At 45.0% G+C, this 16,365-nt stretch overlaps 1 protein-coding gene across 4 annotated transcripts in view; it reads left to right on the forward strand.

Annotated features, from left to right (window-relative positions):
• The window catches only part of LOC137631776 (myoneurin-like), a 262,298-nt gene that overhangs the window by 182,213 nt on the left and 63,720 nt on the right, over positions 1-16,365 (forward strand). For 3 of the 4 annotated variants that reach the window (XR_011041946.1, XM_068363732.1, XM_068363733.1), the window contains 2 exons: positions 9,655-9,832; positions 10,048-10,141. Coding sequence is in view for 3 of the 4 variants with exons in the window: in XM_068363732.1 (XP_068219833.1) it covers positions 9,655-9,832; positions 10,048-10,141 (272 nt within the window). In the remaining variant the exon portion in view is untranslated. The remainder of the gene's footprint in view (positions 1-9,654; positions 9,833-10,047; positions 10,142-16,365) is intronic. The other variant, XM_068363734.1, reaches the window with a different exon arrangement.

The raw sequence follows: 16,365 nt of genomic DNA on the forward strand, positions 1-16,365 counted from the left end.
TCAGAAGGTCTTTTTCAGTGTCCTCTGACACCTCTGACATCTTCTCATCATCTAGATGGATGTCCTTCATCGCATCCGACACATCTGTATCCATGGCTATCTAGATGCAAGGGATCTCAGGGTGAGGCTGAGGAATGACAGCATCCGCAGATGCTTTGGGGAATAGACAGGCCCTCATACGCTCATTGGGGAGGTATGGCCCCGTGGCATTTTTTTGGAAGCCACGAACCCATCTGCGCAGCTTGTTCCGAGCTGCATCTCTTGACTCCGTTGTCTTGGGGTTTTCAAAAGCCTCATACACCAAGTCTTTGCACACAGTACATACCTAGGGGTCCCAGTATTTGAGAGGTCCCTTGGTTATGGAACAGCGGGAGTGTGTCCTACACTCCAGGTGGCCGCAGAAGTCCCTGCTACGCATGTTGCAGAAGACCCTGCCGCACTTCACATGGTCCTCCTGTAAAGAGAGGAAAATAAAATGAGTATAAAGTAGTTCATCTCACTAGATAAACTAATAAATATTATAATAATATTTTCCATTTTATTTTATTACATATAGCTTAGGATAGATAAGCTAGAAATGAATTAGGAAAGACACATACGTGTGTTTCCCGCCCAGCCAATTGCTGTGACCTCCCTCAATATTAACCCTAGGGTTATCCTCCTCAGGAGGCTCGGTGGAAGAGTCTAGCCTATAAGGATAGAAGAGTGTAACTAACACTGACTTTCAAAAGGATTAATAATGAGGGTCATTAACAACTGATCATCTATCAGTATATAGAAAGGGAATTCCTTTCTCAATCTTATAAGGTCTCAACAATAGACTGCGCCTGGACACAGAGTATGTTAGAAAATTTAACTACTGTATACTTTTATACCATAGTTTTCTGTCTGCAGTATGCTCTATACTACAGATGTACTGGCTACTGTATATACATATACCGTAGTTGCTGCCGGCATGGCTAGTACCTAGGCCACAATTCAACTGACACAATATTGAAAAATAATTTTGTAGCCGGTGGCTTACCGGACACCGGCGGGTCACCGGCTGTTGACACACTAGCCCAGACAGCATTCAATGTGACAGGGTAGTAGCCGGTAGACCGAATTCGGCCGGGTCTTGCCGGCTAAGTCAGATGTGTCAGTGAATCATTGGCTGTCGGTCCACAAGTCTAGCCAGCATCTTGCCAGCAAGGTTAGTGGCCGGCAGCCGCTAGTTAGGTTAGTACCTGGCCGCACTAGCCAAGAGAGAGAGAGAGAAAGCAAAGAGTGAAGGGTGATGTAAGAGCACTGTCTCACTTCCTTCCTCCCGAATGAGGGTTCTAATGGAAGAGGAGAATATAAGATAATCAAGCTTCCACCCATCCACCTCTGTTGCCGGTCCCTGCTGGTCATAGGATGTGAATGGCAGCCCAAGGGAGGACTGAAGATCCCTCCAAAGTAAATGGATCTTCTGCTGGCAGCTGGACCTGCCGACACAGCTATCCCGAAGCTCTGTGTCCGATAGGGAAGCTGAAAGACTAGGCCATACAAGTAGAAGCCCAAGCCGGCCCTACAACCTGCCGGCAAGCGGCGAGATTGCAGGACGACGGCCAAAGGGATGTAATGGCTAGGCCATCACTAAAGGACAGAGTGGGGAGGGGAAAGGGTCCTGTATTAGGTGTGAGAGGTGCCGGCAGCATGCTGGTCCTACTACACCTTGAGGAAGCCCTGTTTCAGTATCGGCACCATCCTAGGCGGACGGGGAATCATTCCCCAGCCTAGGGTCTGCCAATACAGTAAGGGGGCCGGCAATCATCTAGCCGCCACCCTTAATCATAGAGAAACAGAGTTCCAATGCCGGCGCCATCCTAGGCAGCAGAATGATCTCTATTCTTCAGCCTAGGGTCTGCGAGCACAGGACTAGTCGACTAAACCACAGGGAGAAGGGGGAATCACATGACCCCTTCAAGTGCAGTCTAGGGAGGCAAAACCTCCTATGCCATCAAACAAGATCAGACAGGGGAATACATTCACCCTGTCGACCAGTTACCGGCACACGACAAGTACTCTGAGGTTCTGACCCAAACCCAAAGCTCACTATCAGTAGCTAGGTGAAGGGGCAGAAAAACCCTAGCCTAGTCTTGCCTGAATGACAATTCGAGGCAAGATCAACTAGGATTGTAGTCTTAGGCTACACTCAGAGGGAAGGAGGGATTACCCTATATATGAGGGTAACCGGGGAGATTGTATGAAAGTATACTAAAGCCCCTAGGCTACTAGCCTAGTGACAATGAGATCGACTACCTAACTCATCGAAGCTCTCTCGTATACTATCTTAGAAGAGGAAATTTTATGTGCAATCCATATATCTTACATGTATAAATTGCCTATTATCTTCATTTAAATTTATTAGCACCAGGAACACTTATATCATGCAAGAGAGTAAACTAAAACGCCTAGGCTAGGAAGCCTAGCGTAAACAAGATCGGCTACCTAATTCGCCGAAACTAATATGAATACTATTGTCATAATATAATTAATTCCTAGCAATGAAGACTAAGTAGCTAATTATTTTTATTTAAGCTATTATACCGGGAAAGTCGTTCTGGCTAACTAAATAACTCATGCATTACGAACGACCGCGCCGAAGACGCCTCCGGTCCAGGCAATAATTCTGCCAAAAAATTAGTTTACAGTAATTCGATTCAATTTTTTTACTTTACTGCCAGAGCTAAATTTATACAGCATAAGAATCAAATACTCAACTTTCCAGAGGCAGAAGAGGCTGGAGATTGCATAATAAATCCAAATAAATGAGAGAGCACTGGGAAAACCACCGAGCGAGACCGCTACAGAGAAAGGAATAAAGATGGCGGCAATTATTGCGCCATCTGAGTACTCAAACAGTAACGGAGGAAGGGAACTTTATAATGGCTCCTCATTTATTTTGCCACTTTTCCCCCCTCGAAGCGTAAACGCTATGCGGGGTGCAGATTGCTATGTGGCGTGTCAAGAATACGTCCCCTGGTATTATGTGATATCCTATAAGGAAACTTTAAGGATATTCGTGCCAGGAGTCAGAATTCTGGAGACCTTAAGTCAAATTCTCTGGGAATATCACTGTAGTCAAATATACCCTAGGAAGCTACTTAAAGGAACCTTCCATCAGGACGACATGGCCTGAGCCCAAAAACCCTCTTATAATTAGAACTCTGGTCTAATAAATTGTAATGGCTATATCCTTTACTGGAACCATGCCATTGCCACAAGTTGTAATGGCTATATCCTTTACTGGAACCATGTTATTGCCACAAACACAGTTTCTACTGTATTATTTGAGTTAGCCGCATGTCGTCATTGTACCCCTGGGCATAACGACTTCTTGTTTTACACGATAGGCTTCTGAGACTATTTATTTTACCCCTACAGGGTTATTGTCTCGAGTATTCAATCCCATGGGAGCAATGTTAGCTTATGTTTTCGAATGATGATAACAACGTGGCCATCTTTTCAAACCCTGCCCACAAGGGAGTCAGACAACTTTGTGTATGAACATTGGGAATCCCCTCCCACAAGGAGGATAGGCAAATCAAAGGAGGAATGATCACCACAATAATTGTATATTTTGTTTGTGGGCATATGTACTCACATCTTTAAAAAATACTACAGCTTGTAGACGATCAAATTTTCCTTGGGCAATAATGTTGCGATTCGTAGTAGGTTGGCCAGGGCACCAGCCACCCGTTGAGATACTACTGCTAGAGAGTTATGGGGTCTTTTGACTGGCCAGACAGTACTACATTGGATCCTCCTCTCTGGTTACGGTTCTTTTTCCCTTTGCCTACATACACACTTAATAGTCTGGCATATTCTTTACATATTCTCCTCTATCCTCATACACCTGACAACACAGATTACCAAACAATTCTTCATCACCCAAGGGGTTACTGCACTGTTATTGTTCAGTGCCACTTTCCTCTTGGTAAGGGTAGAAGAGTCTCTTTAGCTATGGTAAGCAGCTCTTCTAGGAGAAGGACACTCCAAAATCAAACCACTGTTCTCTAGTCTTGGGTAGTGCCATAGCCTCTGTACCATGGCCTTTCACTGTCTTGGGTTAGAGTTCTCTTGCTTGAGGGTACACTCGAGCACACTCTCCTATCTTATTTCTCTTCCTCTTGTTTTGTTAAAGTTTTTATAGTTTATATAGGAGTTATTTATTGTTGTTACTCTTCTTAGAATATTTTATTTTCCTTTTTTCCTTTCCGCACTGAGCTATTTTCCCTGTTGGAGCCCCTGGGCTTATAGCATACTGCTTTTCCAACTAGGGTTGTAGCTTAGTAAGTAATAATAATAATAATAATAATAATAATATACATTATTCATGCAACCGGATTCGTTTTAAAACTTTTACCCGGAGGCAAAGATTACGCATGCGCTAACACAGATGGGCAAGAACTCATGCGTGCAAGCGATCTTTCTGCTAACAAGGGCTATAAACCATCTTATAATTAGAACTCCTTTCTAATAAGGTATAATGGCTATATCCTTTACTGGAACCAGGTTATCCATAACTCGTCTATCTTCCCGTAACCAGACATACTGTATGTACGATCTGTCTTCATAGGCACTTCTTTCCTTTCTTTCCGATTGAAGGTCTTAGTTTCTAAGAAATACTTGGACTGAAAACTTCTCATAAGCGCATCTGTTCCCTAGAAGGGAACATTCAATACTTATGCCAGTTTTACTGATCGGAGACTAAGAAATACAAACGTTTTTTGTCTTTCTTAAGACAGAGGAATCTCGGTTACAAAAGTTTTGAATGTTCTCCAACTGAGTTCCGAACATGACTTTAGTTCAAGCTATGCCCGTATGCTTGTCCTGCTGACAGGTCTGTGTTACGGGTAGATAGACTTGAGCACATATTACCCGTACAACAATAGATTGAAGATACGTCTCAATCTTATCATTTGGGAGTAGTTAGTTGTGTTTGGTAGATGCCGACCGGTCTCTTGTCCGGAAGGCAATCTCTAAGGAGAGTCGCTGTAATAACAGAAGTAGTACTGACTATCTAGTTTACCTATTTGTATCATTTTTACTTGGGCAACCTCACTAGATTAGTGGTAGTGGGAAGGAGAACAGGATCCCTTCCCCTTTCATAGCCGAAGCTTGCAAGCAGTTGCACGACTTGCCATTATCTTGAGATGTTTTTTCTTGCCACACAATCTCCCGACCCCTCGCGATGAACCGCAGATGGTGGGTGGCAGACGAGAACCTCCACAAAGAGGCTAATCTTCTTTCCCTCCCCCCTTTCCTGAACTGATGCTCTCTTCGGATGCATCAAAAGAAGGTGGGGGAGGACCGTATGCCACAACAATCCATCTTCGTCCTTTAGCTCTCTTAGAGAATCATCTAGCAGTAGAAATACTCAGATAGACAGAAGACAGCTAGGTGTCCCCTTCCGCTTGTGTCATTCTTGGCAACAGGAATGTGCTTGCAGACAATCTGACTAGGGTGACTCAGATAGTGGGCTCCAAATGTCTTTGAATCATCTAGTAGCCAAAAAAGTCTTAATTTTGTGTGGTTCCTCGACTGTGGACCTGTTCACAACGGCTCTGAACTTCTGGCTTCTGCTCGACCGTTCTCCAGTTCAGACTCCCAGGGTCTAGAGCAAGATGTAATCCAACAATGGTGGGACAACTTAGATGTACACATTTCCCCCGTTTGGTCTGGTGAGAAAGTCCTCAACCAAGTCAGAATAAGCAAAAACTTATCATAACTCCAATAGCTCCGCTATGGCATCATGCAGAATGGTTCCCGGACCATTTGCTACTTCTGAGGGAACTTCGTCCTCGACATGTTCTGTTAAAAAAGCCACATGCAAACATCTTTCATACAGCCGTACCTTCGCTTCGATTTCACACCTGGAAACTGTCCAGCACCTCCTCTCTCAGAGGCTATTACAGAAAGGATGTCTAGACACCTCAGAAGGAAGTGGTCGGTCTTTTGTGGCTGATGCTGTGGAAGGGGTATCACTCCCCTCGATGCCTCTACTCATACAAAGTTTTGAGATGACTTGTCCCCCGTCGGAACTTAGACCTCCTCCTGGGAACGCGGTTTGGGTCATTCACTCTCCGAAGGTCCCTCTCTATGAACTTTTATGCCAGGCAACAGATTGCCTTCTTACATGAAAGACTGATTTTCTACTCTCTTTGGCTTCAGCCAAGAGAGTTTGTGAGTTACGTGATCTATCTTCTGACATCTCCTACTCTAGGAGATGTGGAGAGGTAATTCTCAGTTTCGTCCCTGACTTTATTGCTAAGACTCAAAATCCATGTGTGCTGTACCCTAGGTTCAGCCCATTCCAGATAGAAAGTCCTTGTTCTGTAACCGAAGACCCAGACCAATTGGGGTTTTGCCCAGTGAGGAGTCTGAGGCGTTACATTAAAAGAACAGCAGCAGCTCTCCCCGTGTGTCAGTATGAGGAAGGTCAAGAGGTGGGTCACAAGGAATTCCCTTTCCTCATGGATTCCTCCTTCCAAATGACCCAGAGCTCATGACGTCAGTGGCATTGCAACGTCCCTGGCATTCAAGAAAAACTACTCTGTGGCGCATGTACTGCAAGCGGGGGTGTGGAAGCATCAAACGACCTTCACTGCCCACTACCTGCAAGATGTAACCCACAGAAACATGGAGACCTTTTCAATTGATCCTGTGGTTGCCACACAACAAATGATCTAAACACCTCAAGCTCCTTGATGGACAAGTAGCATAGGGTTGAGGGCTGAGGTTATCCAGGTCAGTCTGGGGTGAATGAGTAACAATGTTTGGCTCCTTTCTTCCTTTCACCTTCTTCCCCTCTGGGGAAAACAGCCCTCAAGCCTCAGCACAGCTGACCTCACTGCAGGTAAGACTCATTTCCCTTGTGCTTCCTAAGTATAGAATAATACTTTGTTACGTCCCCAATACCTCGTTGAGGGAGGGTATTGGGTAAGTCTTAAGAACTTGAGGTCTTTTACTCGAGTTCCTATGTTAAAGACAAGCCAAACTGCTAGTTTCACTCACACACAAGCTTCTGCAGGCCACTATCAGTGGCACTTATATTGGCACTTGATTTTAGCGAAGGTGGGGTTCCTACTTTAATCGATCACAGATTGAAATAGAGAGAACCCCGGGTCATGGCCAAGGCAAGTTGGTGAGGACTTCCTCCGTCCTAAGAGTGAGTCACCCGTATAAATAGCCGAGGGTTTGTATTGGCACTGGAACAAATGACAAATTTGGAAGTAATTTTTATTTTCCCTAGCATACAAACCTGGAGCTCATTATACAAATTGGCCTGCCACCCTGTTCCCCAAGAAGTCCTGCCAGAACGCCAAGTGGTTTCTCAGCCGAGAGATGTGAGTGAGAGGGGTAGCCAGTCTACCCCACGCCCACTTGCTAACTAGGATGGGGGTAGTTATCCCTCACTAAAATTATCATGGCTCGTCTTTCAGCTACGCCAAAAGTAATACCCCTATAAATAACTCCAGGTTTGTATGCTAGTCTATCTATATACCAAGGCACTTCCCCCAATTTTTGGGGGTAGCCAACATCAAAAAAATGAAAAAAGGGGACCTTTCCTCTCTACGCTCCTCCCAGCTTGACGAGGAACTCAACCGATTTCGGCTGGTACTGCTAGGCTTCATAACGCAGAATCCCCTACTGCTGCTACCTCCGCGGTCATCCAAGGCAACCGGAGGAAGCAGCAGGGCCTACCAGAACTACGTCACAATCGCTCGCCATTCATTCCTATTTCTAGCATGCTCTCTTGCCTCTCTCACATCTATCCTCCTATCACCCAGAGCTTTCTTCACTCCATCCATCCACCCAAACCTTGGCCTTCCTCATGTACTTCTCCCATCAACTCATGCATTCATCACCTTCTTTAGCAGACCGCCATTTTCCATTCTCTCAACAGGGCCAAACCACCTCAACACATTCATATCCACACTAGCTGCTAAATCATTTCTTACACCCATTCTCATCCTCAATACTTCATTCCTAACCCTATCTACTCGAGATACACTAGCCATACTCCTCAGACACTTCATCTCAAACACATTCAATTTCTGTCTCTCCATCACTTTCATTCCCCACAACTCCGATCCATACATCACAGTTGGTACAATCACTTTCTCATACAGAACTCTTTACATTCATGCCCAATCCTCTATTCCTTACCATTCCCTTCACTGCCCCCAACACTTTACATCCTTCATTCAGCCACTGACGTACATCTGATTCCACTCCACCATTTACTGCAACAACAGACCCCAAATACTTAAACTGATCTACTTCCGCCAGTAATTCTCCATTCAACATGACATTCACCATCACACCACCTTCCCTTCTCGTACATCGCATAACCTCACTCTTACCCACATTAACTCTCAACTTCCTTCTCTCACATACCCTTCCAAATTCCGTCACGAATCGGCCAAGCTTCTCTATCGAGTCTGCAACCAGTACAGTATCATCCGCAAACAACAACTGATTTACCTCGCACTCATGATCATTTTCGTCTATCAGTTTCAATCCTCATCCAAGCACTCGAACATTCACCTCTCTCACCACTCTATCGACATACAAGTTAAACAACCATGGCGACATCACACATCCCTGTCTCAGCCCCACTCTCACTGGAAACCAATCGCTCACTTCATTTTCTATCCTAAAACATGCTTTACTACCTTTGTAGGAACTTTTCACTGCTTGTAACAACCTTCCACCAATTCCATATAACCTCATCACATTCCACATCGCTTCCCTATCAACTCTATCATACGCTTTCTCCAGATCAATAAACGCAACATACACCTTACCTTTTGCTAAATATTTCTTGCATATCTGCCTACCTCTTCTAAAACCACCCTGTACTTTTAGATTGCATTCTCTGTTTTACCTTTAATCCTATTAATCAGTACTTTCCCATACACTTTTCCAACCACACTCAACAAACTAATACCCCTTGCACATCTCCCTTACCCTTATATAGTGGTACAATACATGCACAAGCCCAATCTTCTGGTACCATTGACAACATAAAATATATTAAATAATCTCACCAACCATTCAAGTACAGTCACACCCCTTCCTTCAACATCTCAGCTCTCACACCATCCATACCAGATGCTTTTCTTACTCTCGTTTCATCTATTGCTCTCTTCACTTCCTCTCTTGTAATCTCTCTTTCATTCTCATCTCCCATCACCAGTACCTCAATACCTGCAACAGCAATTATATCTGCCTCCCTATTATCCTCAACATTCAGTAAACTTTCAAAATAATCCACCCACCTTTTCCTTGCCTCCTCTCCTTTTAATGACCTTCCATTTCCATCTTTCACTGTCTTTTAAATTCTCGAAACAGCCCTTCTAACTTATTTCCAAATTTATCATTTTATAAAGTCATTGGTGTACAAGATCCAAAGGTATTTTGAATAATATTTTTCAATATACACAATGTACAATGCATTTAAAGCAAAGATTTATGGAGCCAATAACCTGTATTTGTTGCAAGTGGGTAAATAGCAAATATATCAAACAGTTGCTGGTCTTGTTAAGATATTTTAATGATAATAGCAATTGATTTTCAAAACTTCCTAGCTTAAAGAGTTTGACCTCTTCCTTTTCTTCATAGATCAGTCCTCCCCAGATTCCACTGTTTTCAAGAAATGTACGAGCAGTGTGACTAGAAGAACAATGTACAAGAGTAAGAAGTCCATTAAAAGGAACCAGTGTAAATTTTGCAAGAGAATTTTCCGCAGAGGACGTCTTGAAGAGCACATCAAGTCCAAACATTCTCGGAAAGAATCTGAGTAAGTGGATATTATTCTTTATACCTTTGTTTATTTTTCTAGTATAATTAATTAATGAAAATTATAGGTGTTCTTAGGTTTTGCAGTTGATTTTTACATGAATTAATAGAAATTATGGATGCACCTATGTTTAGCAGTTGATTTTGTTTAATCTGTTGTATTAGATAAGTAAGGGATAAATATATACTGTACCATATTATTAATTTCTTTTGCAGTAGTGATGTGAATGAAGATAAGTGTTTGGAGTATGAAGGATTATCTGTCTCACAAAACCAGCCTGGTGATTGTAGCAGAATGCATGAAAATAAGGTATGTCAAAGAGAGTGTGTATAGAGGTGCTAATGGATTAGGTTTTAGAAGCATAATATATTTGTGTACTTTAATATGAAATACAGTTATAGTTAATCTTACTTGAATCCAAAGTGCAACTCCTCACAAATTTAGTTTTTTTGGACCTGATCAGGGCAATTACAGTAAAAACAGTTCAGCTGAGAGTATCTTATTCACAATCATTGTATCCAGGACCATTCTGGGTAACCTGATTGTATCTGGACAATTTGTCTTCAGACTAAAGCATAAATCAGTTAAATCTGTCAACTTTTCCAAGGACATGGTATTGAATAGATATAATCTATAAATATGGTAAGTATGGGAAAATCTTACTGTCTGCTATCCATATTCACAGGGAATTACTTTTGGAGCACTTGACCCACCACCCCTGCAAATGCTAGATGTGTGAAAATTTTAATACTGTACTTGTAGTATACCTGTGAATCTTCTTTTAAGTACTGTACTCTTTGTGTATCCAAAATCTTCTTTTAATAAGTTTATGAGTATACAAATAGTATACTAAAGAAATCCACTCTAATAATAATATATAATAGTATTGTAACAGGGATTTGGGATTCCATAGAGCTGAAACAAACTCACTTATACTTATTATTTCTATATTTTTCAATATTTAACTTAGCCGGTGATTATATAGCTGCAACTCTGTTGCCCGACAGACAACTCTAAGGTAAAAACTCGCCAGCGATCGCTACACAGGTTGCGGGTGTGCCCATCAGCGCCATCTGTCGTCCAGATACCCAGTACTCAATGTAAACAAAGACTCAATTTTCTCTCTGTCGAGCTATCGACAAGACGTACTTACTCGCTGTTGCTAAACTGGAGTTTTTTCACAACTAATTGGTGAAGTACTTTATTCTAGTTTTGAGCTTTCGCTGTGCAGGGTTTCTCTTCACACAAATCCTTGAACTCTTTTTGATAACGGATTCTTTGTTGATGACTTTTTGATAGTTTTTGAATTTCCCTTTGACCAATTCAAAATGGCTGACCCTTCACAAGTCCCAAAATTTAGGAAGTGCAATGCTAGGGACTGTTCAAGGCGTCTTCCGAAGGCTTCTATCGACCCTCACACTGTTTGTTCCAATTGTCGGGATAAAACCTGTCAATTGGAAGATCGGTGTGAGGAGTGCGTTGGGCTTTAGGAATTCGATTTTATTGAATTCCAAAAGTATACACGTAGGCTAGAGAGAGATAGAGTTAGGAGAAGTTCTTCTCGTTCTATTGATGTATCCTCTCCTCATGCCCCACAACCTATTCCTTACCCTGTAGTGGTTGCTCCTAACCCCCCTCCTGGCACTCAGGAACCTTCGATGGCTGATATGATGCGTGCCATCCAGGCTCTGGGTGAGAGAGTTGAGTCCCTTGCTAGTGACCGTAATCAGCTCATGGCGGATATGAAGGAGCTTAAGTGCAAAAGTGCAGTGGGAAGTGCTAAAGTGCTGAGTGATAGTGTTGTGGATAGTGTTGCGCTTGAGGGTTCGTCTGTTCGTGCCTGTCGTCCTCCTAGTCCGGGACCTCTTGCAAGCTCCCAAGTCCAGGGGAGAAGCAATGTCGTACGACAAATGGGTTCGAGAGGCTTTAATCAGCGAACAGACGTTCCCTCCGTGGTACCGGGCGTTTCTACCCAAGATCGCTCCTACCTAACTAAGACGAGAGAGCCCATTTATACCTCGTCTTCGGAAGGTGTTTCTCGCAAGAAACCCTGGACCAAGGTCTCACGACCGCTTAAACGCAAGTCGGTCCTTTCAGCGCAAGTCCAACGGCCCGGTTGTAGCCACTGGGTCAGTTCGGACTCGCTGCAGTCATCCGATGACTGCTCACCGCCTAAGAGAGGCAAAGCGGTACCGCTTCAGACAGTAACACCGTCTGTTGCCGCACCTGCTCCTGTAGACCCTAAGTGGTCTCTACTGCAAGACATGCAGTCTAAACTAACATCTCTAATGCAGGACTTTCGTGCGGAGAAGGTTGCTGCCGCACCAGCTAGTGCAGTACCTAGCCTACAACCTTCCACACGATCGGTTGTGCGTCCTGTGGACGCTGAGGTAACCTTCTCACGCACACCAGTTGAGAGAGTTCCGCCACCCATGCGTTCCAGTGTGATCTGCCAGCCGCATGTTGACGTTAAGCGACGCACGGAGGTCTCCGTTGACGTTCGGGAGGTTCACCAACCGTCAGAGTTGCTTTGTTTTGACGCGGTGCGTCAACCTCCGCAACCCAGTGTGGTTTCCACTGCGCACCCACATCAGTCCAGACAGTCTGGAGTAGACGCTGTGCGTCCCCGCGCTGCCATGGTTGTTGCCAGTTCACAGACTGGGCAGCAGTTCCATGACGTTGCGTCCGGCTCAGTCACGCATGCACCCGTGCGACCGGATTCAGCGAACCAGCCGTTACCCACTCCATTGCCGTTTCCTCATCAGTTATCGGATGAGGGACTTTCTGATGATGATGTTGCTGCACACATAGATGAACCACAATCAGAATTGGACGAGCCTAAGTCTTCTCAACCCTCTTTGGACTTTAGGAAAGTTTTGGCCATTTTCAAAGAGATGTTTCCGGACCAGTTTGTTTCTGTGGCTCCTCGTTCTCCTCCGTCAGAGTTTGTGTTAGGCATGCCGTCTACCACTCCTGCCTTTACTAGACTCGTCCTCGCACGCTCGTCCAAGAGAGCTTTGCGGGTGTTAGGAGAATGGTTGCAGTCCAAGAAGAGTTTAGGGAAGACAGCCTTTACGTTTCCCCCTGCTAGACTCTCTTCTAGATCGAGCGTCTGGTATGCCACGGGAGAAGTTCTCGGCTTGGGAGTTCCTGCCTCTGCCCAGGGCGACTTCTCAAGCCTCGTAGACTCTCCCCGCCGCCTTGCCATGAGACGCTCAAAGATATGTTGGTCATCTTCGGACCTGGACCACCTTTTGAAAGGTATCTTTAGGGCCTTCGAAGTTTTTAACTTCTTAGACTGGTGTCTAGGAGCCCTAAGCAGAAAGATCTCTCCCACAGAGAAAGAGTCTTCCTTGCTCATTATGTCCTGCATGGACAAGGCCATACGTGATGGGTCTAATGAGCTTGCTGCATCATTTGTGTCCAGAGTCCTTAAAAAGCGTGAAAACCTATGCTCATTCCTTTCAGCTGGAGTTACACCGTGCCAGAGATCCGAGCTTCTTTTTGCTCCTCTTTCCAAGTGCCTTTTTCCAGAAGACCTGATTAAGGAAATAGCCGCTTCATTGATACAGAAGGACACTCACGATCTTGTTGCGTCCTCCGCTCGCAAAGCTACCCCTTTGCCTACCTTGTCAGCTAGACCAAGGATGGACACTCCAGCGTCCCGTTTTATTCCGCCCTTTCGTGGCAGAGCCTCCAGCAGAGGAGGTGCTCGTGCCGAAGGGAAACGAGGAAAGAAGAAAGGAACCAAGTCCTTTAAGGGCAGAGTCTGACTGCCAGCTTCTTCAGACAGCAGTGGGAGCCAGACTCAAGAACTTCTGGCAGACCTGGGAAGAGAGAGGCGCAGATGCACAATCTGTGAAGTTGCTCAGAGAGGGGTACAAGATCCCGTTTGTACGGAAACCCCCTCTAGCAACGTCTCCCATCGATCTCTCTCCCAGGTACAGAGAGGAAGACAAGAGACGAGCCTGAAACAGGAGGTATCTCTTTTACTAGAGAAGGGAGCAGTGGTCAGAGTCTCGGACCTTCAATCTCCGGGATTCTACAACCGACTCTTCTTGGTGTCAAAGAAGACAGGAGGGTGGAGGCCGGTGCTAGACGTCAGTGCTCTGAATGTCTTTGTCACAAAGCAGACGTTCTCCATGGAGACCTCAAAGTCAGTCTTAGCAGCGGTCAGAAGGGAAGACTGGATGGTCTCTTTAGACCTAAGGGACGCCTACTTCCACGTCCCCATCCACCCGGACTCCCAACCTTTTCTGAGATTCGTTTTCGAAAAGGTTGTCTACCAGTTTCAAGCCCTGTGCTTTGGCCTAAGCACAGCTCCTCTTGTGTTTACGAGGCTGATGAGGAATGTAGCCAAATTCCTTCATTTAGCGGACATCCGAGCCTCCCTCTATTTGGACGACTGGCTTCTCAGAGCTTCTTCCAGTCGTCGCTGTCTGAAGGATCTAAAGTGGACTCTAGATCTGACCAAGGAATTGGGTCTCCTTGTCAATATGGAAAAGTCACAACTGGTCCCATCCCAAACTATTGTGTATTTAGGGATGGAGATTCACAGTCTAGCTTTTCGGGCTTTTCCGTCGGCCCCCAGAACAAGCCAAGCCCAGTTATGCATCCAGAACATGCTGAAGAAGGAACGATGTTCAGTCAGGAAGTGGATGAGTCTGATAGGGACGCTATCATCCCTGGAACAGTTTGTGTCATTAGGAAGACTACACCTCCATCCTCTTCAATACCACCTAGCATTTCACTGGAAAAAGGACAAGACGCTAGAAGCGGTCTCGATCCCCATTTCCGAGAAGATGAAGTCTTGCCTGACTTGGTGGAAGGACAGTATCAGCCTAAGAGAGGGTCTTCCCCTGGCTGTTCAGACTCCCAACCACGTTCTCTTCTCGGACGCATCGGACGTAGGCTGGGGCGCGACATTAGACGGTCGGGAATGTTCGGGACTATGGAACTCGAGTCAAAGGATAATGCATATCAACTGCAAGGAGCTACTGGCAGTACATCTGGCCTTGAAAAGCTTCAGGTCTCTCCTTCAAGGCAAAGTGGTGGAAGTGAACTCGGACAACACCACTGCCTTGGCGTACATCTCCAAGCAAGGAGGGATCCACTCACTGACGTTGTACGAGATCGCAAGGGACCTGCTCATCTGGTCAAAAGGTCAAAACATATCACCAGTAACGAGGTTCATCCAAGGCAACTTGAATGTCATGGCAGATTGTCTCAGTCGGAAGGGGCAAGTCATTCCAACAGAATGGACCCTCCACAAGGATGTATGCAAGAGACTTTGGGCCACTTGGGGCCAACCAACCATAGATCTCTTTGCAACCTCGATGACCAAGAGGCTCCCAATATATTGCTCACCAATCCCAGACCCAGCAGCAATACACATAGATGCCTTTCTCCTAGATTGGTCGCATCTAGATCTATACGCATTCCCACCCTTCAAGATTGTCAAAAAGGTACTGCAGAAGTTCGCCTCTCACGAAGGGACAAGGTTGACGCTAGTTGCTCCCCTCTGGCCCGCGAGAGAATGGTTCACCGAGGTACTTCGATGGCTAGTAGACGTTCCCAGAAGTCTTCCTCTAAGGGTGGACCTTCTACGTCAGCCACACGTAAAGAAGGTACACCAAAGCCTCCACGCTCTTCGTCTGACTGCCTTAAGACTATCGAAAGACTCACGAAAGACTCTCGAGAGCTAGAGGCTTTTCGAAGGAGGCAGCCAGTGCGATTGCTAGAGCAAGGAGAACATCCACCCTTAGAGTCTACCAATCGAAGTGGGAAGTCTTCCGAAACTGGTGCAAGTCAGTATCTGTATCCTCGACCAGTACCTCTGTAGCTCAGATAGCTGACTTTCTCTTATACCTGAGAAAAGAACGATCACTTTCAGCTCCCACTATCAAGGGCTACAGAAGCATGTTGGCATCGGTCTTCAGGCATAGAGGCTTAGATCTTTCCAACAATAAAGATCTACAGGACCTCCTTAAGTCTTTTGAGACCACGAAGGAGCGTCGTTTGGTTACACCTGGTTGGAATTTAGACGTGGTACTAAGATTCCTCATGTCAGACAGGTTTGAGCCGCTACAATCAGCCTCCCTGAAAGATCTCATTTTAAAGACACTTTTCCTGGTATGCTTAGCCACAGCTAAAAGAGTCAGTGAGATTCATGCCTTCAGCAAGAACATCGGATTTTCGTCAGAAAAGGCTACATGTTCTCTACAGCTTGGTTTTCTAGCCAAAAATGAGCTACCTTCTCGACCTTGGCCGAAATCGTTTGATATTCCCATCTTATCGAATATGGTAGGCAATGAACTAGAAAGAGTCTTATGCCCTGTGAGAGCTCTTAAGTTCTATTTAAAACGTACTAAACCTTTACGAGGCCTATCTGAAGCTTTATGGTGTTCAGTTAAGAAACCATCTTTGCCTATGTCAAAGAATGCTTTATCCTATTTTATCAGACTGTTAATACGAGAAGCTCATTCCCATCTGAGTGAGGAAGACCAAGCATTGCTGAAGGTAAGGACACACGA

Source organism: Palaemon carinicauda, chromosome 40 (assembly GCF_036898095.1).
Source record: "Palaemon carinicauda isolate YSFRI2023 chromosome 40, ASM3689809v2, whole genome shotgun sequence".
Taxonomy (NCBI): Eukaryota; Metazoa; Arthropoda; class Malacostraca; order Decapoda; family Palaemonidae; genus Palaemon; species Palaemon carinicauda.